Source organism: Lates calcarifer, linkage group LG16_LG22 (genome assembly GCF_001640805.2).
Source record: "Lates calcarifer isolate ASB-BC8 linkage group LG16_LG22, TLL_Latcal_v3, whole genome shotgun sequence".
Taxonomy (NCBI): domain Eukaryota; kingdom Metazoa; phylum Chordata; class Actinopteri; family Centropomidae; genus Lates; species Lates calcarifer.
The window spans coordinates 2,835,315-2,857,233 of NC_066848.1; the positions used below are offsets into that span (position 1 = coordinate 2,835,315).

At 42.9% G+C, this 21,919-nt stretch overlaps 3 protein-coding genes and 1 long non-coding RNA gene across 7 annotated transcripts in view; 1 reads left to right on the plus strand and 3 right to left on the minus strand.

Annotated features, from left to right (window-relative positions):
* ablim1a (actin binding LIM protein 1a) overlaps positions 1–1,107 on the minus strand; it is a 39,471-nt gene extending 38,364 nt beyond the window's left edge. Inside the window, exon 1 of the mRNA XM_051076814.1 lies at positions 757–1,107. The gene's annotated coding sequence lies outside the window, so the exon portion shown is untranslated. The remainder of the gene's footprint in view (positions 1–756) is intronic.
* Positions 1–10,919, plus strand: fhip2a (FHF complex subunit HOOK interacting protein 2). Its single transcript, XM_051076812.1, has 17 exons — positions 1–323; positions 1,191–1,269; positions 2,049–2,218; positions 2,482–2,586; positions 2,711–2,833; positions 2,976–3,200; positions 3,303–3,499; positions 3,700–3,814; positions 3,969–4,045; positions 4,149–4,341; positions 4,709–4,872; positions 5,497–5,643; positions 5,728–5,818; positions 5,925–6,068; positions 7,306–7,446; positions 7,862–7,965; positions 8,053–10,919. Exons 1-17 carry the CDS (start codon positions 279–281, stop codon positions 8,162–8,164), a joined length of 2,232 nt encoding a protein of 743 aa, XP_050932769.1. The 5' UTR covers positions 1–278; the 3' UTR covers positions 8,165–10,919.
* Positions 4,845–7,299, minus strand: LOC108885771 (uncharacterized). Its single transcript, XR_001961289.2, has 4 exons — positions 6,943–7,299; positions 6,645–6,795; positions 5,900–6,059; positions 4,845–4,941 (listed from the first exon to the last, which is right to left on the minus strand). It is a non-coding gene; the product is annotated as an uncharacterized LOC108885771 (long non-coding RNA).
* Positions 10,758–21,919, minus strand: part of srfb (serum response factor b) — a 21,075-nt gene continuing 9,913 nt past the window's right edge. The window contains exons 3-8 of one of the 4 annotated variants that reach the window (XM_018680217.2): positions 17,574–17,814; positions 14,990–15,154; positions 14,595–14,702; positions 13,902–14,099; positions 13,666–13,767; positions 10,758–13,085 (exon numbers count right to left, since the gene is read on the minus strand). In XM_018680217.2, the coding sequence (XP_018535733.1) occupies positions 13,045–13,085; positions 13,666–13,767; positions 13,902–14,099; positions 14,595–14,702; positions 14,990–15,154; positions 17,574–17,814 (855 nt within the window). In that variant the 3' untranslated portion in view covers positions 10,758–13,044. The remainder of the gene's footprint in view (positions 13,086–13,665; positions 13,768–13,901; positions 14,100–14,594; positions 14,703–14,989; positions 15,155–17,573; positions 17,815–21,919) is intronic. The other 3 variants (XM_018680216.2, XM_018680215.2, XM_018680218.2) reach the window with 3 other exon arrangements.

Sequence of the window (21,919 nt, forward strand, 5' to 3'; positions counted from 1 at the left end):
GTTTATAAGAGTAGCGTTTGGCGAGGGAAGTGCCACCGTGTCCAAAGTGAGCATACGTTACTTGAGTCTGTAGACGTCTTGTTTACAGTGGTTGTGCCAGGCCTGTGGAGTCCTGTGGCCAGCAACGTGTTACGGTTTTATTGCTCACGTTTATTCTTTCGTTACAAGGGTCATTGTATGAAACCTCCAATCTGGATCGAGGCGGTAGCAACAGGAAGAAGAAGATAGAGGAATTCTCTAGGTCTTCTCGGGAGAAACTAGTCCAATCGAAGAACAAAATGTTCTCCAAATTTACGTCCATTCTCCAGCACGCTGTGGAAGCGGTAAGTATTTATCAAAACCTATATTTGTACCATTGGCTTGATTTTGCGCAACATCTATTTTGGTTGAAAGGGGCCTTTGGTTTCCCAGACATCACGTATCATAACGTCAGCATTAAGGCTACGTTGCTAACTAGCGAGCTAACTAATTAGCCCAAGCTAATGTTAGCGTTTTGTGTTTGTGTTGTCAAACTGTCTGTTTTTCTTGTTAGCTACTGTATACCTATGGGTGTGTCTGTTTGACCGGTCATTTATGATACTAACAAACATATTTCCCCAATACTATTTTCTTAATTGTAACGAGTCATGTATGTTAAAGGTAGATTGCAAAACTGAGCTAGTTAGCAACCGACATCAGCTGATAGTAACTATAAGAAGCTAAGCTAACGCCATAGCTAGCCAGTTAGCTCTGTCGTTTCAAACAACGGGGTCTTACCATGAGAGGTGATGTCGAAATGACTGGACAACCTTGTTTCATGTTGCGCAAACGTTTAGAGTTAATATTAAAGCGATGGTCTGTGGGTTATGTCGCACAGCTTTTTTTGAAAAGCTCGATGTTACATGTTAGCCGACCTGCTAACGTGCTAGAAACCAGCAGTAACCTGCCTGAAACCTGTTCTCAAGCTTCTTTTTGTCGGGGGTTTCAAACAAATGTTGTCTGGCAGGTAACACGAAGTGAACGACAGGAAAACTACAAGATTATTCCAGAAGACGCTTGTTTTCTTGGACCAAATCAATCTTCTGAGTCTCTGTTTGAACTCTTAAAGTGACCGAGACATGTAGACATATTGTCATGATAATTAGTGGGGTCTCTCGGGGCCAGCTGTGAATTCCAACAATATACTTATGTTTACAATTTATCTTTTTCAGCTTGCCCCGTCGCTGCCCTTGCAGGAGGACTTTGTCTATCACTGGAAGGCCATTACACATTATTACATTGAGACTTCTGGTAAGAAAAGTCTGAAAGAACAAGCCAACATCTGTGATGGTCATGGTGTCCACAGAGGTAGATCAATTGTTGTGCAGACTGCCTTAAAAGTTGTTGAGGCAGGGGCAGCAGTGAAAAGTTAGAGTACAGTGGCGTGAAATACAACTGTATCATGGTTACACATAACTATGTATTCATTGTTGATTAACACATTACTTAATATTCTGAATTAAAAAAATAAATAAATGCACATAACTTACCAGATTATAGAGACTTGGCTTAAACAGACTTATTTGAGAGGTCAGCAAATGTGAAAATTTTAAAGCTTTAACTGCATAACTAACGTTTTGTAAAGTATGCCAAGAATGCCAATGGGAATGGGAATGCAGCAGTCTTCACCAACTGTAGTTTTTTTCTTTGTGTTTTCCTGTAGGACTTATGCTCATCTCATGTCCCATATCTGTGTCAGGTTACATCTAAGATCTACTTGGTGGTTAAACCCAGTCATTTAAAGTTTTCACAACTTCCGCTTGAACTGACTGACATCGAATCTTAGTATATTTTGGGCCAGGAAAGTCTCCTCCGCTCATTCTACACTACTGTGAAATTAATGTTGCAGCAGAGCTATGTAGCTTAGTTATACTTTTGCATATGGGCAGGAAAAAAATGTAGCATTGCAGAGGTGAAACCATCAGATGAAAATGCGGAAGCTTTTTTTGTTGTAGATGAGAGGCCTTTCCTTATTTGTACCTCATGGGCAGACAGAGGTTCTGACATGTTTCTGTGTTTTCCCCTGTTAGATGACAAAGCTCCAGTCACAGACACCAACATCCCATCCCACCTGGAACAGATGCTGGACATCCTGACCCAGGAGGAAGGGGAAAGGGAGTCTGGAGAGACTGGACCCTGCATGGAGTATCTCCTACACCATAAGATCCTGGAGACTCTCTACACCTTGGGCAAGGCAGATGTAAGACAGTCATTCTTTGGTAACTACATGAGCTAAACCTCCAGGGAAAATATACATGTTATGATATGGTACCTATATATGTGTATGTGATATTGGATGAGATCTAGAGGAAATCAAACCCATGGAGGCTGGGGTGTCTGGGCACAGCTCTCAGTGTTATTTAGCACTGTGAGCTGCATTTCCACATTAGGTGGGGAGACGTCTATTTTGGTGGACCACCCAAACAAATTCTAATAAATTCTGCTTGCATGATTTGCCATCAGTGTCCTCCAGGGATGAAGCAGCAGGTGCTTACCTTCTACACAAAGCTGCTAGCGCACATACGTCAGCCTCTCTTGCCACACATCAATGTCCACAGACCTGTACAGGTAAGAAATGCTGCAGTCTGGATTTCAATGTATTTATAAATTGTCCATTTCCTCAAAATGGTCCACAGCCAACAGCTCATGTTACTTACCATTTTTTTCTGCGGCTGTGACATTGCTCTGTCAGAAACTGGTCCGTCTGTGTGGGGAGGTGCTGGCTGCTCCTACAGAAAATGAAGAGATTCAGTTCCTATGTATAGTCTGTGCCAAACTGAAGCAGGACCCGTACCTAGTCAACTTCTTTCTTGAGGTGGGTTGCTATGACACCAGAGAGAAAAAAAGTTGAGCTGCACATTCATAAATATTCATCTGTATGTATTATTAGTAACAGCCATACAGGATTTTAAAGGACGTAGTTCAGAAAATCTCTTATTTTGTGATGTTACTTACAGAACAAGTCAAAGAGACCTGAGACAAAGAGTTCTGAAAGAGCAGAGCAGGTAAAGGAGAATGTTTTGGCTCCAGACACTGGTCAGTCTCTGGCAGAGGAACAGGCTGACTGCCCAGAGGAGCCACAGGCTGCTGCTGCTGCCTCCACATCTAGTCCAACCAACAACAACAATAACAGCAGCAATTATAATCTTGTCACCTCCCTGCTCAACCTCACAAAGAGCCCGGTGAGTAACCCATGATTTAAGTCTGTTACATCTTTTCTTTGTTGTTGAGTTCAGAGTTGGTATCCATTACCCATATTTTCCTTTCTATCCTTCCCTGTTCAGGATGGCAGAATAGTGGTGAAGGCGTGTGAGGGCCTGATGCTGCTGGTCAGTTTACCAGAGCCTGCTGCTGCCAAGTGTTTGACTGAAAACACTGAGCTCTGTGAGCTTCTGACCGACAGGCTGGTCTCCTTCTATAAAGCCCTACCACAGTCCATGGACCCCTTGGACATTGAGACAGTGGAGTCGGTCAACTGGGGGTAAATTTCTTTCTAGTGTTAACTTCTTAAGTAATGACTTGTATCAACCACTTGCCTATGATGCAGTTGCGTCATCTGATGTGTTGATTTAATTTGATTTAGCAGGTGGTCCTTAAATAGCATCCTTTGTTAAGTGAGTGCAGAGTAAGAGTTACATCAAACCTTTGTAATATATTCATCATTTTTTCTCTCTCTTTCAGTCTGGATGTATATAACCTGAAGGAGGATGCTGCAGTCTTCACAGGGAAGAGGGCTCTCATCTCCTTTCTGTCCTGGCTAGATTACTGTGACCAGCTCATCAAGGAGGCTCACAAGGTCCCTAACCAATGCTGACTCACTGCGCTTTGATTCATCATATTGTATTCAGAGTTGACAGAATGAAAGAACTTCTTTCCAACGAAGTCGCTTTTGTATCTGAAAGCTGCAGAAGGCTGAACTACATTTTTTGTTTCTCTTCACTGTCCTCCAGTCAGCAGCTGCAGTGATGGCAAGAGCAGTGAGAGAAAGATTCTTTGTGTCTGTGATGGAACCACAGCTTATGCAGACGTAAGTCATCAATCAATCATCCTGTATTCAAATTCGTAGTCTTGTCAGTGTATTATGTGTCGTGACTGCTTGGTAACACATGTGTGTGTATGGGTGCATGTAGGTCTGAGGTGGGCATCCTTACCTCCACAGCCCTGCTGAATAGGATCATCAGGCAGGTGACATCAGAGGCTCTGCTGCAGGAGATGGTTTACTTCCTGCTGGGGGAGGAGAGAGAGCCAGAGACTCCAGCTACTGTCGCTCAGAATCCACTCAGACACAGACTCATCGAGCACTGTGACCACCTGTCAGACGAGGTTAACATCACAATTATTATTCAGTTTACCTTTAACATCGTGTACGTCTAATGAGACTTTTGGTCCACCCTTTCTTGATGGCATTAATTTGCATGTCCCTAATTTGTTCTCGTGCGATATTCAAGTACAAATGGCCATCTGCCCTTCAAAGATTTCAGTGAATCATATGATTAACCAAAAGCACATGAATTTTAATTAGTATCTGACAGAGCCATTGCACACATTTTCATCACACAAAAGAGGGATGAATCATCTCTTTGATGTTTAAGCAGCCACTGCCTACTTTCCTGTCAGTGAGCAAATACTTGGCACATTGCTGTGGATTTATAGTGGGAGCTAAGCCTCATTCCTTCCCACCCGTCCACAGATCAGCATCATGACGCTGCGCCTATTTGAGCAGCTGATCCAGAAGCCCAACCAGCACATCCTCCACAGCTTGGTGCTGCGTAGCCTGGAGGAGAGGAACTACCTGGAGAACAAACCTCAGGAGGAGCGGGAGCCCCTGGAGAATGGCCAGCCCCATGATGCCGTGTAAGGACCTGCCTCTGACCTCTGACCTTGCTGAGCTGCCTGCTTTGCATGCACCTTGTGGAAAATCATCTGCACAAAAACACCAGAAGAAATAAAGTGAATGCATCAATTAGCTGTGTTTTTCAGATGTCCTGCCACCTCTGCATTATTCATTGTGTGTTGAATTAATGCAAGTCAACCACTTACTACTTTAAATCAAAGTCAGTTGTGGGAGATGGAAGAATAATGAGCAATAATTTGCTAGTTTATTTTTATCTATGGTTTATGTGATGAATGAAAATCCCAATTAATACATAAAGCAGCATTAGAAATTTGTGTGATTTATTGGTGGGCATCCCTGATGTGAGTGTTTTAGTACACATACTTGCATGTTTATTGTTGTAAAGGTTTTAGAAGTTTACAGGGGATGTGAAGTAACTTCAAAACACATCTCTCCAGAAAAATTCAATCAATTCAAAATCTGTTCATCTATCATATAATACAACAGACCTCAAAGCTGCCACATAATAGATAAAATAGCCGACAGTATTACATCCAAATAATGCATCCCATTGAGGGATGAAGAAATCCTTGAGTCTGATAAATACATAATTCATCTTTAATGAATACGTGCTCTTGCTACAGAGACCTTGAGGAGGATCCACTGTTCGGTGACGACCTCTCTCCAAACAGCAGGCTGTCTGGTTCTGATTGGCTCAGCTCCTCTCCACCACAGAGTCCCGACCACTCAAAGTGTGATGGGAAGACAGAGGTCCACAAAATTGTCAACAGGTGCACAGTCTTGCTATTGGTACATTATGTAGTGTTGCTCAGCCTGCCTTTTTAAAGTTTTAACTAACATTTTCATGCCTGCAGTTTCCTGTGTTTGGTGCCTGATGAGGCCAAGTCATCGTATCACGTTGAAGGCACGGGCTATGACACCTACCTCAGAGATGCACACAGACAGGTAAGCTCTTACTCCCCTGTAAGACTCTGACACACAGGAAGGTGAAAATTCTGCCGAGGCTTCTTGTGTTCTGACACTCACTATTTTTCCTGACTCTTCCTCTCAGTTCAGGGATTATTGTGGGGTCTGTCAGCGGTGGGACTGGAGGGGAAATCCAAAGCCTTTTGAGAAGTGTAACTTGGACATCCCGTTCTTTGAAGGCCACTTCCTCAAGGTCCTCTTCGACAGGATGGGCCGCATCCTAGATCAGGTCAGTTTGATTCAACATATAATAATCATCAGTCATAAAACAGGCATCATTCAGGACAACTGTATGCTTTACTGTTGAAATATCTGTTGCATTGTTTAAACTCCACTCCAACTCCATTTGGAAATTAAATAGAACAGGTTCAGGTGCTGTTCATGCATCACTTGAAATAAAATGAAACTGTGTTTTAGTTGATTCATACAAAGACCTCTTATAAACTTTAAGCTTTCTCACCACTTCATTTACATTGTTCATCACACTCCTTATCCCTCGGTCTTTGTCTTCCAAGCTCTTATGTGAACTACATGAGTCATGAGATTGTGTTAATGCTTTCTCCTGTGGCATATGAATCTCATAGCAGTCAGGGGGGTGCCTGTCCCTTTCAGGTCTAGCACTTGAGTCATGTGCTAATTGGCTTTGTTGAGGGTTTAGCCAGAACTGAAGATACTGTTGTCAAAGGGGTTTGGTTCTCTTTGTAGGAGATGGGTAATAATGTTTGAGATGAAAGGTCAGGCTCTGTTTGGTGAGCAGGTATAGATGGCTTTGGTGATGTTTCAGACAAGTCTGAGGTGGCCTCACCTGTGTTTGCTGGGTTGAGTCTGTTCCACCTTGGAATCCATCTGCATACTCAGTAAAGAGAGTCTGATGCCATCAGTCTCTAAAGCAGCCATTTTAGGTCACTGTGTGGAGTGTGGCTCGGTGTTTGGCTTGTGGGACCATTTGTCATGAACTTTGGAAGCACAAACCACCAGGAAAGAAGGGTTGCAATCAGTTGTTTGGTTATTTGGTGGGAATGTTGATTTTCATGATGATTTTTCACATCAATCCTTAAATATGTCAGAATCTCAAGTAGTAAAACTACAAAAATGCTACTTACATTGGAGGTCATTCAAAAGACACCTGGCAGGCAGCTCCAAGAACTCAGTCCAGGTGAAGGGTTTGGAGACAAAGAGGAGGAAGTCCTCATCCTGGCCTCTATTTATAGAGTAGGAGGAGGTACTTCCACAAGTACACTCAACCATCAGTTGGTGCCTCCTTGTGGAAAGGAGGGGATATGAACCTCCAGTTTCTAACACCTGTTAACCCAGTGAATCTCAGATGACGAGATTCCAAGGCAGGGCTTTGTGAGACAAACTAGTTGATCTAGTTTGACATGTACAACCAGATTCCAGTGAATAAATAAAGCTTTCTGCATGCATAGAATTTTATTTAAGGCTGAACTAAATACTCTGTCTTCCAGCCCTACGACGTTAACCTGCAGGTGACCGCTGTGCTGTCCAAGCTGTCTTTGTTACCACACCCCCACCTGCACGAATACCTGCTGGACCCCTATATCAGCCTGGCCCCTGGCTGCAGGTCTCTGTTCTCTGTCATCGTCAGGGTAAGACTCCTGTCTAGATTACACAGTGGTTATCCTATCCATCACTGATAGCTGACACTGCTTTCTCCAAAAGAGATAGTCACTGTTATTTAAGATTTCTTGCTTGATATTTTCTGTCAGATGTAGTGTGATGTAATGTTTGTGTTTGGTGCAAAAAAATGTGGCCTTTATCTCATGCCAGCACTAGTGTTTCTCTGAATCTCACTTCTTGTAATCTTGAGAGCATGCTGCTACTCGACCTGCTCTTTACTGGAAGAACACCACCTCTCTTGAAATCTATCCCAGTGGCAAACAGTATAAACAGCAGTTTAGAAGCTGGTGGAAGCAGCTCATTTTCTTGTTGATGGTCTTGTTTGTTTATTACAGCCGGTGCTGTTGTGTTTTGGTAATTGCTTTGTGTTTCTGCATGTGTTAGGTGGTAGGAGATCTCATGTTGAGGATTCATCGCATCCCAGACTTCACACCCAAACTGCTGCTCGTGAGGAAGAGATTATTAGGTCTGGAGCCAGAGGGCATCAAGTATGTACTTCCACATGGTTTACTGCACTTATCTTCTGTGTTTACTTCTGTTGATGCAGTTTTTAAATCTCTCTTTTCCTCTTTTAGTATCGACCACATGACTCTGCTGGAGGGGGTGATCGTGCTAGAGGAGTTCTGCAAAGAGTTGGCAGCCATCGCCTTCGTCAAATACCACGCAGCTGCCTCCTCCTCACCGTAACCTTTCCTGCTGTTCATCCATCTGCCTCAGCCAGGGAGGCAGGTCAGAATAAACTGGACCTTTGGGGTGTGGTGGTACTGGTGGCACAGGGTCGGCAAAACATTACCACTAACCGCTCATCCCTGCAAGACTGTTAAAGCCCACACAGACAGGTTTCATTACCCCCCACTTCCTCTGGCCTCTCGGGTTCCACCATAAAAAGTCTTTGGTCTTGTTTTTGAGCAGGTCAGAGCGCAGACACTGCCCAGCCAGCAGGAGAATAATAAGAGGAGGAGGATAGAGGCTGAGGTGCAGAGAGATGTTCACTGGACTCTTTACAACCTCTGCATTTTCTCTCACTGCCCCCCACCCCATCTCTCTCTCTCACCAGCCAAAAGATGATAGCCCTGTAATTATTCTGTCAAGGGGAAAAGATGTTTGTATTTATTTTCTGTCCCATCATCGCCCATTTGTAAATGTCATTGCCTTAGTGTGGTATCACACCTTTCAGTTACAGAAAATTGTTTCCTTTTGAAACATTTTAATCTTACCCCTCACATGTTGTCTGTTTGAAGACAAGAGGCTGCAGAGAAAAATGTCCACTACCTTCACCTTATATGTACCTGTAGTTACAGAAATACTGAGCTGCAGTATTTACAATACTGCACTCATATTTTAAATGCCAAGTCCTTTTATTTATTTGTTTGCTTTCAGGTTGCCTTTTTAACTAATGTCATATTAAGATAAAATGAATTTAAAACAGTCAAAATCATGACTGGCTAAGCAGATGCTATTTACTTTGTCGTTTTTCTTGTCTTTCCTCAGTTTGTCTTTAAGTGCTTGTGCTGTCAAAGCTCATCTGTAATCACCGTCACCCAAAGACATCACCATCCATCACATTCTGTTGAAATGGTGAATTTAGCAAGTTATGTGAATTTGCACATGAACCTCATTACATTGCACTTACATTCAAATTAATTAATGCTTTTTTTGGTTGGTTTTTAGGAAATGTCAAGTTGGCATTTGTTGAGAGAAACATCTCGTTTTTGATTCTACATTAGTTTTTGTTCTGAATTTGTTCTCCAGACTCAGTGTTGCGTTTCTCTCACACCAGTGTTTGTTTTAAGCAAGAAATCTTTGGTATTATTGTTTGTTACACCCTTGTAATTCTCAGTTATTATAGACATTGGGAAGGCGCAGAGGAACAAACCTCTTAATTTTATTGACCAGTGTCTTAAATTCCTCGTTAACTTAGGACAAACTGTAACTTACAGCTGTGGTTCCTCAGTCTAATTGATGTATTTATTTCAAATTATTCAGTAATTCATGAGAAAAAAAAACAAAGATTAGAAGAAAAAGTCTGAAAAATGAATATGTTTGCAGTTTGGGAACCACCGGCAAAGAGCTTTAGGTTTCTCCATAGGTTATCATCACTTCCTGTGAGGTGCGTTTACTGGCAGTATTACTTTTCATACTGATTTTGAATGACGGTGCTGTGTGCTGCTGGAGCAGGTTGTTTGGTTTTACGTTGCCTGGATATTTCTGGAGGGTGTGTTGATAACTTTAAGTCCAAGTCTCACCTCATGAGTCAGCGATTCATTAGATAAGGTCTAAATTAAGATGCTACTTAATGTAACTTTGGTTCTTGTCTAATGTTCCCAGTGTGAATGTTTCCATGGTTGGTAGGTAGGTGTGTTTGGCGATGAGCTTGGTTATGTGTGTGTGTGACTTATTATTGCTGTGGATTGGGCAGAGTCATTTGTTGAAGCCATGAGTCCCTGTCTTGAGCCTTGTTTTTCCCCCCTCTCTCATCTGGTCCCACCTCAGACCCGTCACTTCACTCGAGCACCTAAGCTACATTATGCAACAACTTGCATGGAATCAGATTTGCACATTGTCTTTTCTTCTTGTTCATAATGTAAATATACACAAAAAAGCTTTTTTTTCCTCCAAATGTTTTGTTTCATAAACCAAAAAATTTCGGCTGTACCAGGAGTAACATTTCTATTTTAATGGGAAACTTTTTTTAAATTGTCAATCATGCACATTTTTTAATCAACTATCTTTCCAACTTTCTCTGTACAGTTGTATATTGTATGTGTACAGTAGCAATAGAGATATACTACCTGGTGTAAATGCATGCTTATACATTATTTTCATTGTAGAAAGAAAGGAAAGAGGCAGTTCAGCCGTTTGTGATGATTTCTTAGCCGTCAGCACTTTGCTCTGACAGGGAGATATGATGCCTTACTTCACACTGTGGAATCGATGTGTAAGGGGTTTCTGCTTCACTACAGTTTGTTGTGATCTTATTATGCTTCTATCTCTTGTGTTACATAGACTATTTGGGTTGTGAAGATGTACAGGACTCTCAGTATAGTCAAAAATCTGATGCCAACTGATTTCTTTTCTTGTGTCAGCTTAGACCAATCACTGTATCACGTGGCTGGCATTTCATCGTGTTCGTCGCTGCTTTCCTCTGGTGTGAAATGGGATGAGTGTCATTATACTCCCTCTGTCTCATGGCCAGTTTGATTATGTGATTGTGCAATGCATAACTGAAAGATTAAGGTGCATGCTCACTCCTCCTGCTTCACAGAATAATCAGAAGCGATTACTGTTGTTCATTTATTCCTCATCAGCCGTCTTCATTTCATCACTGCTGTTATACACATGTATTAGATTTCATTCAGGACAACATGGTTTTGTTTAACATTCTCCGTCCCAATTAAAAAAAAGGTTCTTCAACAGGAGATGTGGTCATCCTTTGAACAGATCATTGTGTTTCATCTCGTTTTTTATTACAAAATGTCTGTACAACAAAACAGAAATACACAAAATAACCATTTCTTTCAGTGACAAGGTGAAAACCACAAATTCTGTTCAATAATAATCCCCGTTATAAATGATACTTTTGAATAACCACCAGATGAAAAGGGAGCATTGAATGTCTCCAACATGTAATTTTTGTATTGAAATAGCGCTGCAGGATGACATGACAACATGTACAGGAAAAGACCAGAGAACATCGAGCATGAAAATGACCTCTCTTGCCAGTGAATAACTGAACAGCAGTCAGCATGGGTACTTTATCCTCTGTCAGATTCTCTTTGGCTTCAAGCCTGCCATGCTCAGTCATCCGGCTAATTCTTTAGAAATGAGTCAAAAAATCTCACTCTCCGGGCACAGCGGAGGATTGTATGACAGGTCCAAAGTCATGTGAGGTGGTCTGGAAATAAGTAAATCCTACACTTCCCTTGCCTTGCAGTGATTTTAGGAATCAGCCATGGAAAAGAGGCACTATGGTGCAGAAAGAAGGCTCTCAGTCTAATAACTCATTCTTAATGATTGCTGAGATACATACTGAGATTGCAGTCAGCTGGGGTCTTACACTTCTAGTTAAAGGAGTATAACATTTTAGAGCACCTGAATTTACTTTTCCAAATTAAGAGATCCTTCTTCTTACAAAAAATATTCATATTCATTACTGCTGTAATATGACAGCATTGAGACTGCACTGAATACCACCGAGTGTTTCTTACTTACTCAGTGAATAAGAGATTTGTGTCCAATACCCTGACTCAAGTCAGTAGTAGCATCACATAATTAAAGTTCTGCAGTCTGGTGGAGGCAAATCAAAGCAACAGGTTTACACTGGATTGCTTTTCAAAGAAATTAGACAAGTTCGCTTATTTATCTGACGTCAAGAAAACCTGTGTGACACTCTCAGGTGTTTACTCGGAGAAGCAAGTCTTCGCATCAGTGTTCACACATTTCTGTGTGAATGCTGACGAAAGTACAGATAGCATTAAGCTAAAAGTTGAGACAAACGATTTCCATTAGATTGTCATAGTTGAACAGTTTCTACACTTGAGAAAGTGCCAGATGAGGGCTTCATCAGGAAACACCGTGCAAAACTGACGTCAAACTAAATGGTCCTGCCATCAGCTGTTGCACTGAAGTCTTCCCAGTAAAGTATATGTTTACAGCAAATCATAAATATCTTTTGTTTACATTTTGTGACCCATGTACTTGATACTGTTTGAGGAGCAGTCCTACAAATGTCACAATCAAAACAATGTAGAAAAACATCCAGCGTTCTTTCTCCATCTTGTAGTGAAAACTCCCAACAGCATGACAGTATTTCAACTTATGATGGTATATTAAATTAATTTACATATACATGTAAATAATTCATTTTCTTTATGCAAATCATTTCCTTGTACATACAAAACCACTACGTAAAAAACAACTACATGCCGTTGCACAAACTAAACCAGGCTAAAAATACAAGTTATCAATTTAAAAAAATTATTTACATTTCCAAATGTCTCTTTTTTTGTTAAGTCAATAAGCGTCTCCCCGCCCATTTACAAACCCCAGATATGCACGCGCACACAGACACACACGCTTGTGCACAAATTGCTCACACTGGAACATTCAGACAAACAAATGTCTCTTTGGCTGGTGTGAAGCTGTGGCACCTTGCAGTGTGTGTACATGTAATTACACATTTCAAAAAACACATGCACACACAAAAAATGACACCATCTAACGGCATAGAAAATAGGTTCCGATGATGGATGTAGTGATATATTTCCTATGCATCTGCGAATATATATATATTTATATGCCAAAACATACTGTATACTGTATCAAGGTCAGCCACACATATGCCCTTGATTGTGTGTGTGTGTGTATATATATATATGTACTTAAAGTCACATTCAGAAGTGTGATGTGAAACTCACTGTAGGAAGGCATCAATAAATAGAGATGTCAGTCAGTCTGTCTGTCTGTCTGTGTCCCTGGGTCTGCTGTGTAAAACAGCTCCAGCCGTCTGTCAGTCACTCTTCGAGTTCTGTGCTGCGTCCAGGTTGACCACCTGAAGCTCCGTCAGGTTACTGCTGCTGCTGCCGCTCGACTGCTGGCCAATCACCATCTGGAACACAAGACAGCTGCGTCAGCAAAGAGTACAGGGCCTATCAAACAGCCAATCACAAATCATCACATCACACAGCACCCAGCACAGATGGAGATCCTGCTGCACCACATGCTGTTTATCATGGAGCGACGGAACGCTGTAATAGATAATGATGTTCCCTGTAACCGCTCTGATGCTAACTGTGTAGCTGCTTTTACACAGAGATCACGCTATACTGACTTACAGAAGACCCTTGATTACAGAGCCTTTGCTTGTTTAGACTGAACCAAACAAAACAGCCTAACTTAAATAAATGAATTCCCAACCATGTCCTTCATAAGACTGGATTCTATAAAGTAAATAAAAACATCAAACTTTTGATTTTCATGCACTGCAACAGTGATGTTTTGTTTTAGTCTACTGCATGTGTGCATTTTGCTGCGAATTACAGGTAAAACAAGATGCTAGCTGATCATACACATTCATACAAAGAGGCAACAGGTGACAACCCTGTGGCCCCTGTGTGCCAGTGCTCTGTTAGGATGCATTAGTGTGGTCACGTGGCATGCTGGTTGCATAGGGAATATGAGAGTTTCACTTGTAAAATGCAGATCTTGCCGTACTGGGTGTAGCTGCACCGCTGAGACAGGGATCTGCACTGTGCCTGGAGGTGCTGTGAGGAACACCTGAGAGACAGCACCTGGGAGAAGAAAAACACATCAGCAAACTCTCTACCATGACCATCTTAATTTGAACAGATTTGCAAATTGCATATTAATCCACGTGCCCCCCAGTAAAGGGTGTGTGTTCAAACAGTGTTGATCGGTGTCTCACCTGTGTCTTGGGCCTGTGCGTGGGATACCTGCATGGCCGAGGTGCCCTGGGAGAAGGCGTTAAGCACCGCCAGTCCCCCGTCAGCCAGCGCCGGCGTGGAGGCGTACATTACTGTGTGGGGGCTGGGATACATCATGTGACCCGCCACAGACGTTGGCACTGATGAGGTGACAATGGTTGCTGGGAGACTCACCGTTGCTGGAAGGCAAGCAGTGGGAGGGAAGAGGAGGAGGAGGGAGAGAAATCGTGTCACACTGAGGGCAAGAGGTGTGTACACATGTTGGCCAGCAGATGGCGCTTAATATCTATTTACAATCAACTACTAACTCCTACTTATGCAGTGTGTAGTGGCTTCATAACATTTTGCTTGAGGACACAATTCACTCCAAACATGAGCAGAATGAAAAACAAAACAGTGCATGCAGACAAAATACACTTGAAAAATCTACTAATGTTGCTGGACACAAAGTGGGACAGCAACACTCAAGAGGAGCCATATTTCCACTCGTGGTGTATGTTAGCATTTTCAGGCCAAACAAAAATTTTGAAGCTGGATGAAATTAGGATACTGAACTTGCTGGTTCTCTTAGAAAGCCTACAAACTCTCATCCAGAGAGGCGTTAAAAAAAAACTTTAATCCAACCTGAAGGAGAGAGGACAGCAGTGTTTGTTAAGAGAGGGGACTTCACTTACCGGTGGAGTTTGTGGAGGTGTGGGAGATCTCCGGGCTGCTGTCGTTGGAGGTGGACTGGGTGTTGGGGTGGACCTGGATAGCTTGAAGCTGCTGAGGAACCCCTGCTCCTGGAGACACACAGGGGGTATAGAGCAGCTACAGTAAGTCATCAAACACCCCTCACAGGCAATAGGAGGAGGGGTATGTGGAGTGTAGCAGTGGGGTTGGCACCAGCAGTAAAAGCATTGGCAGCACTAGCTGAGGTAGAAGAGGTTGTCGTGCAAGTAGCAGCAGCAGTTAGGTGTGTTATTACTATTCATAGCAGAAGAAGTAGCATTAGCAGCAGCGTAAGATGAAGATATGATTATGATTAGTAAAAGCAGACAGAGTGGTGGCAACATGCAGAGCAGGTCACCTGTGAGGGAGACAGCAGCAGGGAAGCGGAAGACAGCCTGCTGTCCCTGCTGTGGCTGCGGGGCGGTGGCCAGGGCCTGACCATGCTGCCCCTGGAGGGCCAGGGAGTGCTGCTGCAGCTGGCTCAGAGGAATGGTGGGGGTGCCAGGGGGGAGAGGAGTGCCTGCTGGAGGGGCACAGGCACACATACACACACACGCACACACACACACAAACAGACAAACACATGGGGGGGGGGGTAAGACTAGATGCGAAAGGAAAGTACAGGTTGAAAAAGTGAAGTTTATTTCAGCCGGTGTTTCTACAACCTTCACTTGCCCAAGACTGAACAGAATAGCAGCAGATGTATCCTGGTTAACGGGGGAAGTGAGGTTCACTAAAATATATTTTTTACATTTACTGTAAATGTGGTCAATAAGTCTAGAACACTGACTGGATAATATAACTGCAATGCAACAAGACAAGGAGCAATAGAAGTGATTTTAACGAGACACACTCAAAACACATTTTATGTAACACTGAGGTTTCACAAACATGTTGAGTGTATTTCCTTCCTCATAAAACATTTGTAAAGCCAATTTTTAAAATATTTTAAACTTGTTTACATTGTTTAAAATAGCATTGATTGTATCTGTGTGTCCTTCCTGGCCTTTATTGGTGCACTGCTACATTTGCCCACATATCACCGAAACCAACTGTCAATCAGTGAAATAGCTTAAAACTAACGGCAGGATGTGAACTGTGCCGCCCACATGTACCTGCAAATTGTTTTGCATCTTTGTGCATGTGCATGATGCAAGCAAAACGGGGAACTGTTTGTAAAAACATTGCACCATAGCACTACTAGTGGTCAGAAACTCCACAGGATACCTTTAAGTTGGTGTTATATTGTAAGTTTAAGTCAAATGACACATACTGTGTGACTGTATTAAGTGGTGATTAAGTGGTTGCCTACCACAGTGACATTTTAGTTCACATAATATTCAGATAGTTCCTAACTGTAAAGATGTGTCATTTTGTGAACCCAAAATTATTTTCAAATGTTGCATTTGGAGTCATTTCAATTTCAGTTTGCCTTTTCTTCACAAATGGCAGATATTTCATTTCAGCACATGACTCTGGAGTTACACCCTCACATTTGGTCATATGCTCCATAGACAGTTGCTGCAGTAGGGTGGGCAGGCCCTTTCAAGCTGTCAGCTGAGGAGGTTTTAGTGTGGGAGGGTGTGTTGTTCCACCTGGCACTGCTGCTATGTGCCAGACAGGTGGTGAAGAGGAGAGAGGGAGTGAGCAAGAGAGAGAGAGAGCAACAGAGGGAGGCAGAGGGTGGAAAGAGAGGGAGGGCGAGAGAGAAGGCTGTAAAGGGAAGAGGGAGATGGAAGAAGAAAAAACGGAGGAAAAGGGACAGAGACACCGCCTGGTTGTCCTTCAGCTGTCAGTCAAAATAACAAACAGGACCCATTAGTGGGCATCATGTGTCTGTCCGTTCAGTTGTGGCAGTACGCTGACAACCAACACACTGCAATAATTTGCTGGTGACATTACTGCCAGCACTGAGAAAATAGTGACGAGCACTGGGGCTGTTCAGCTTCACAGATGCAACACAGACTCTTGTCTACATGGTAACAACACCAACATACAGTGTAGGAAAGACTGCACCAGTCAGCATTAAAGTGTCAACCAGCCTTTTCAAATTATTCATGCCAAGGACACTCCAAATAAATGGCCCAGCACGCTGAGCTTCTACAGATGGGATTATATCAAATTAAATTATTGTGAAATTCAAATACTTCTCATGCCTCTGAGGGAATTATGGCCTTTTGGCATCCCCAGGTCCCTCTTGGAGACCCCCAGATGTGGACCAAGTATTTCCCAACACATTCACCATGAAAAGGAAGTATGATGCATAATTACTGGGGAAATACTTTAGGGATCCCCAAATCAGAGCCTGCTGCCCCTAGGTCCTCATTGAGTTGGTTCAGTAGAGATCCCTTGAGTTTCAGAGTGTGTCTGTGAAGTCCCCATTAATGAAGGGTCATGTCTAGTTCAGGACCACTCTGTCACAAAGCTCCGGCTCCTAAAAGTACACCTCAATTATAATTTCAGCACAAGCCAGCGATCCTTCATTGAATATTCATGACTAATTATGGGCCGTGTTCATCATCCCTCATTGCCAGGTCTATTGTGTCCTTCTCATCTAATTATTCCCATCCCCAAGTGACAATCAAAGGCAGGGCCAGTCGCCAATAGACATGGCTTTCCTGGATACTGGGGGCTTTGTAAAAGCCGAGGGCGCTGAGTGTTGGTGACTGGCTATGAAGAGCTGTTGTGTGATGTAAACAGCTTGGAGAAAGAGGCACAACCCCCCCTGAGATGACGGCTGAGGTCATGGAGGGATGCCATTCAAATTCTAATCAGCTAATAACCTAGACAACACGATGACATTAACAAAACACAAAGGCCTGCAGAAGTGATTCTGGAGGATGAGGTTAAGATAAACAAACCATAGAGAAAATAAGTAAGGATTGTAACAGAGGTCTGGATGTTGAGGACAAGACACGCTGTGTTTTTGCTCCCCTACATACCAGGCATGAAAGTGAAGCCACCGGGCAGCTGCATGACCCCTGTGGAGGCGCCGGTGGTCTTGAGGACGGTACCGTTGGCGCTGACGTTGCTGCTGGCCGAGACGGGCGCCAGGTAGTTGGTGATGGGAAACGAAGGTCCGCTGCTCACCTGCATGGTGGTGGAGGTGGTGGGTACTGTGGACTGGGTGCTGCTGGTAGTGCCTGGTAGGCTGGCTACCGTGAACGTCGGCTTCAGTGTATCCTGCGGGGAGAAAGCAAACACTGTGAGCTGGAAGACGGGGCAGATCATTTTGATGACATTATGTTAGGGCGGGATTCAGGGAAGAACAACACAGGCTCTCTGTTAAAAAGTCTCCAGTCAGATGAGTAGACCAAACCTAATGTGTGAAATCGACTGGTTGCCCTTTCCTTTGTTGCTAAAGAGAAAAAAAAACACTGAATCCAGAACATGCAAAATCAACACCAGAAGAAGAGTTTCACATGAGGACACCTAAAACAACACCATTAATGGGGCTTTTCCTCTTTGAGCAGCTGAAAGCAGAACAGGCAGCAGAAGGGGGCTTTAATACTTGCAGTGTTTTCAGGGATCAATGGATGGCTGACAGAAACCAGAGTGGGTTTTAATAGACTCAGGGCAAACGACATAAACAAGGCAGAGAAACAGGCCGGGACCTCTCTAATTGCATCCATATGTAAAATACTAAGCAGTGCAGAGAGTGTTTCTCTGAGCAGTTCTATTCTTATGTCTAAAAAGAGCAATGAGTTGTATTTAAGACACAGTGAATGCAGGAATCTCAGTATGAGATGGTGACATAACACTAAGATCTATAACTGACGAGCTGTGTAGTAACACAACTGTGTATTCTTTGAATACTGCAACACTCAATACTCACATCATCCATTCATCATCACTACCTGCTTATCCTGCAAATACAATCCAGCCACAGCTTGATCCAACTCTACTGAAGAGTAACACAAACACAATTTCTGCTTGTATTTTGTTGAGTTACTATGACAACTAACTGACCATGTAATGTGTTACTTTCTCTGTAAAAAGGGGTAGAAATCAGGCAGATGAGCTGCTCACATAAACTTAAGATCAAAGGAGGTAAGATGTAGCATTGCACCATACACTAATGTGAACATCCATTGAGCAGCAGAGCAGGATGTGTTGGTGAGTGGGCTGCATGATAAGAGCAGGGTAGGCGTTAGGCTGGGACTATAAAGCACATCTAAACCCACCATGCCTGTTTCTACGCACTTATAAAAACACTTATCACATGATACTAATGATCTGTAATAGCAGAATGAGAATAAGCCTACATAATAGACGGCATGAAAGAGTTTGTATTTCTATGTGGGTTCAATATTCTTTGAGGGTTTGATTCTAGATGATTGAATATGAATACAGAGAAGGGGCTGTGACAAAATCAAAAGAGGCAGAGTATTTTCAGTTAGCTTATATTAATCAAGAGTGTGCATTTAAACAATATGAAATGAAGCGAATGAAGTGAAGGTGCTCTTCAAGCATAAAAGGGAGAGATACAGACGCCGACTGCCATTTTAGTGGCTGTGTCCCCTGATTCTCCACATTTGTAAAGTACAGAGGACATCATAACAACCTGTCCCATTTCAAAAGGCGCAACCAAATGTAGCCTTCTTTTGCCCAAATTTGGAGGACACAACCAGCGTGTCCTTCGCAGTCCTAAGTATCCCATAATGCACTGTGTGCTCTTCAATCCACATTCGACCAGGGATTTTGTTGTTTGTCGTTCCACCTCTCCAATCCTGTCTGCTCTATTAAAAATATATCAGGTGGCTCATGATGTAAATAACAGAGCCCAGACAGTTCAATAGTCATGGAGAGTACAACTTGTACTTGTAGTACTTACTCGTGTATTAAAGTGAAACCAAGTGAACTTGCACTACTCTGGAATTTGCCCCAGTTTCCCCAGTGGTATTTACACTTTGTCTGTTGTTTGAGGACAACTTCCTAGTGATAAACATTATTTGGCTGATACTTGATGTTACAAGTTGAAAGCCATTAGTTTCTGACTCTGATTCTGGACCATATAATGTAGGGAGAAGGTGTAGGGTCAGGTCCTCTGAAGGACACATTTTTTGTGGCTGCATCCTTTGGAGGATCCAGTGTCAGAACTGGGACAAAGCTTGTGCCATGGATGCCAATCACTCCTCACAGTGCAGCAGTGCAACAGAAATGGTGAGTGAATGATCCAGGTTTAGTGTCTGGGAACACAGCCACATGTCACAACAGACAGGCTTACTATTAGAAAGCACGTGAATTTGCTGTGTCGCAATTTATAAGCCTGAAATTCTCAAAAGTCACATTCATTATTAAGAGAAAGGTAGTGTGCAGGCAGGCGAGGCCAGCCTCTCTTAGCAAAGCACTATTGGTTTTTATATGTGACTGATTACATGGGTGAGAGGTGGAGGATCCAGCATGGACTACACTGATAAGGCTTTCCAATCACACATCACCATGCAAACATGTGGATGGAGCTACTGTAAAGATTAGCTCCCAGTCCTCAGCCACACTACAGTCTACTCATAGCTTAGTATTAAGAAAGTCTTCTAGTGGCTCACTGCAATGATTACACACACTTTTTTTTAAAAATTTGATGAGTTAAAAACTCAGAGGATTAATAAATAATCAAGGGTGGTGCAGCTAACTCAGAGTCTTCTGGACTTCGTAACGTACAGATGGCTGAGCAGGTGCTGTCTTATACAAGCTGCTCTGAATCAACAGGAGTATACAAAAACCAAAATAACACAGAGCTGAGCAGTTAGTCAGCTCGTCTGCCGCTCAGATCCAGGCTCTGCTCAGGAGTTCTGACAGTCCAAGGTCCTTTACCTCTTTAGTTAAACAGCAGCTGGATAGTCGAAGGGGGAGGGCTACACAGAGGACTCACAGTTGTTCTGCCCTTTCAACCAAAAAGCAAAGCTGAATAAATTCACACAACAACAATCTACAATCCATTTACAACACAACTGTCAGCCCAGCTTTTCATCACAGAGAGGCCGTGACACAGCTGTCACCACGTCTTCATTCTCCCAGGAGACTTTCCATTTTTGGTTTAATTGATAGTTGTTTCATTTATGTTCACAAGACAGATGGGAACTACTCTACTCTACATTGGCGGAGGGGTTACAGATATTACTGTGCGTCCTGACAACAGGTAAAAAAAAGAAATCTTTAAGATGGCACCAGAAGATGAGGATAGTGGCCACGAAGCAGTCAACCGTTAGATAAAAGATGTCAAGACAGCTAACAGTGGTGTGGTTGCAAATATCACTTTTTAGCCACAGTAGTAGCAGAGAGTGTAGGTCTGTGGGTGTCTGTGTGTGGCAGGCTAAGTAGAGTCAGACCTGTGTGAGGTTCGGGACAGGAGACAGGGGACAGGGGACAGGAGAGGGGTGACAGTACAAACAGCTGAGAGCACAGACAGCTGGGGAGAAACCTGAGCACCTCTGAGGGGGAATTAACCCTTCCCAGGCCAGCTGAGGCAGCAGGAGGCCACGTGTAAAGACAGACGCTTCGCAGCTCTCACCATGGAAAAAACTGATGTCCGGAAATGGTCTTTGTCTTGTACTATTGTAAAGAAAAAAATAAGGACAACATGGCTCACTGAAGAGACAAGGTCACAGTGTTCTAGCTTATCTGTGTTACACTGCTCTGTTGAGAAATATGACTGCTGTCTTTGCTGGCAGGTTTATACTCTGATCTAACACGGAGCGAGAGCTTTGCCTCAGAAAGTGTAACCTAGGTTTTTACCTATGTAGTGATCTAAAAGCCCAGTAAAACTGCTATTATCTCTGTGGCCTACATATGGAGCTTCCACTGACCTACTGCTTTGTTTGACCATCTCCATGTGTCTCCTGTTCTACTGGCTAGTCTATAAACAGCGCTGGCTTTTAGTTCAGAGTCAAGGCAGTGCATAGTAAACATAGGCCAAAGTGGTGTAATGCATTCCTTCAAACCAGAAGTGAATCATCTTTGTGATGTAGCCAAAGCATCAGCACTGTCATTTCCTCCTTAAGTCCTTGTCCATCTCCTGCTCCTTCTGATACATCGTATTATCCTCATAAATTAAAATGGAAACCAACTCCAGTCAGTCTGGAACATACTCGGGGTCTGAATAGTACATAATACAATATATTAGACCTAAAACATTTTTTGATAATCAAAGACATTTACCAAACTTTCCACAGTTCTAGCTCCTTACCTGTGAGGATTTTCTGTGTTTCTTTCTCTGTTGTGATCTGTGATTTCTAGCCACCATAGGCTTCAGGTAATGTTACTGACTTTTTTTTAAAAAACAAATCTG

Bases quoted from the DNA above. Each gene is read 5' to 3' on its own strand.
- fhip2a (XM_051076812.1), top strand. From the start codon at position 279: ATGTTCTCCAAATTTACGTCCATTCTCCAGCACGCTGTGGAAGCG. The intron at 3,815-3,968 runs GTCCCTAACCAA...ACTGTCCTCCAG, and splicing joins TCATCAAGGAGGCTCACAAG to TCAGCAGCTGCAGTGATGGC. The intron at 6,069-7,305 runs GTCAGTTTGATT...TCTGTCTTCCAG, and splicing joins TGGGCCGCATCCTAGATCAG to CCCTACGACGTTAACCTGCA.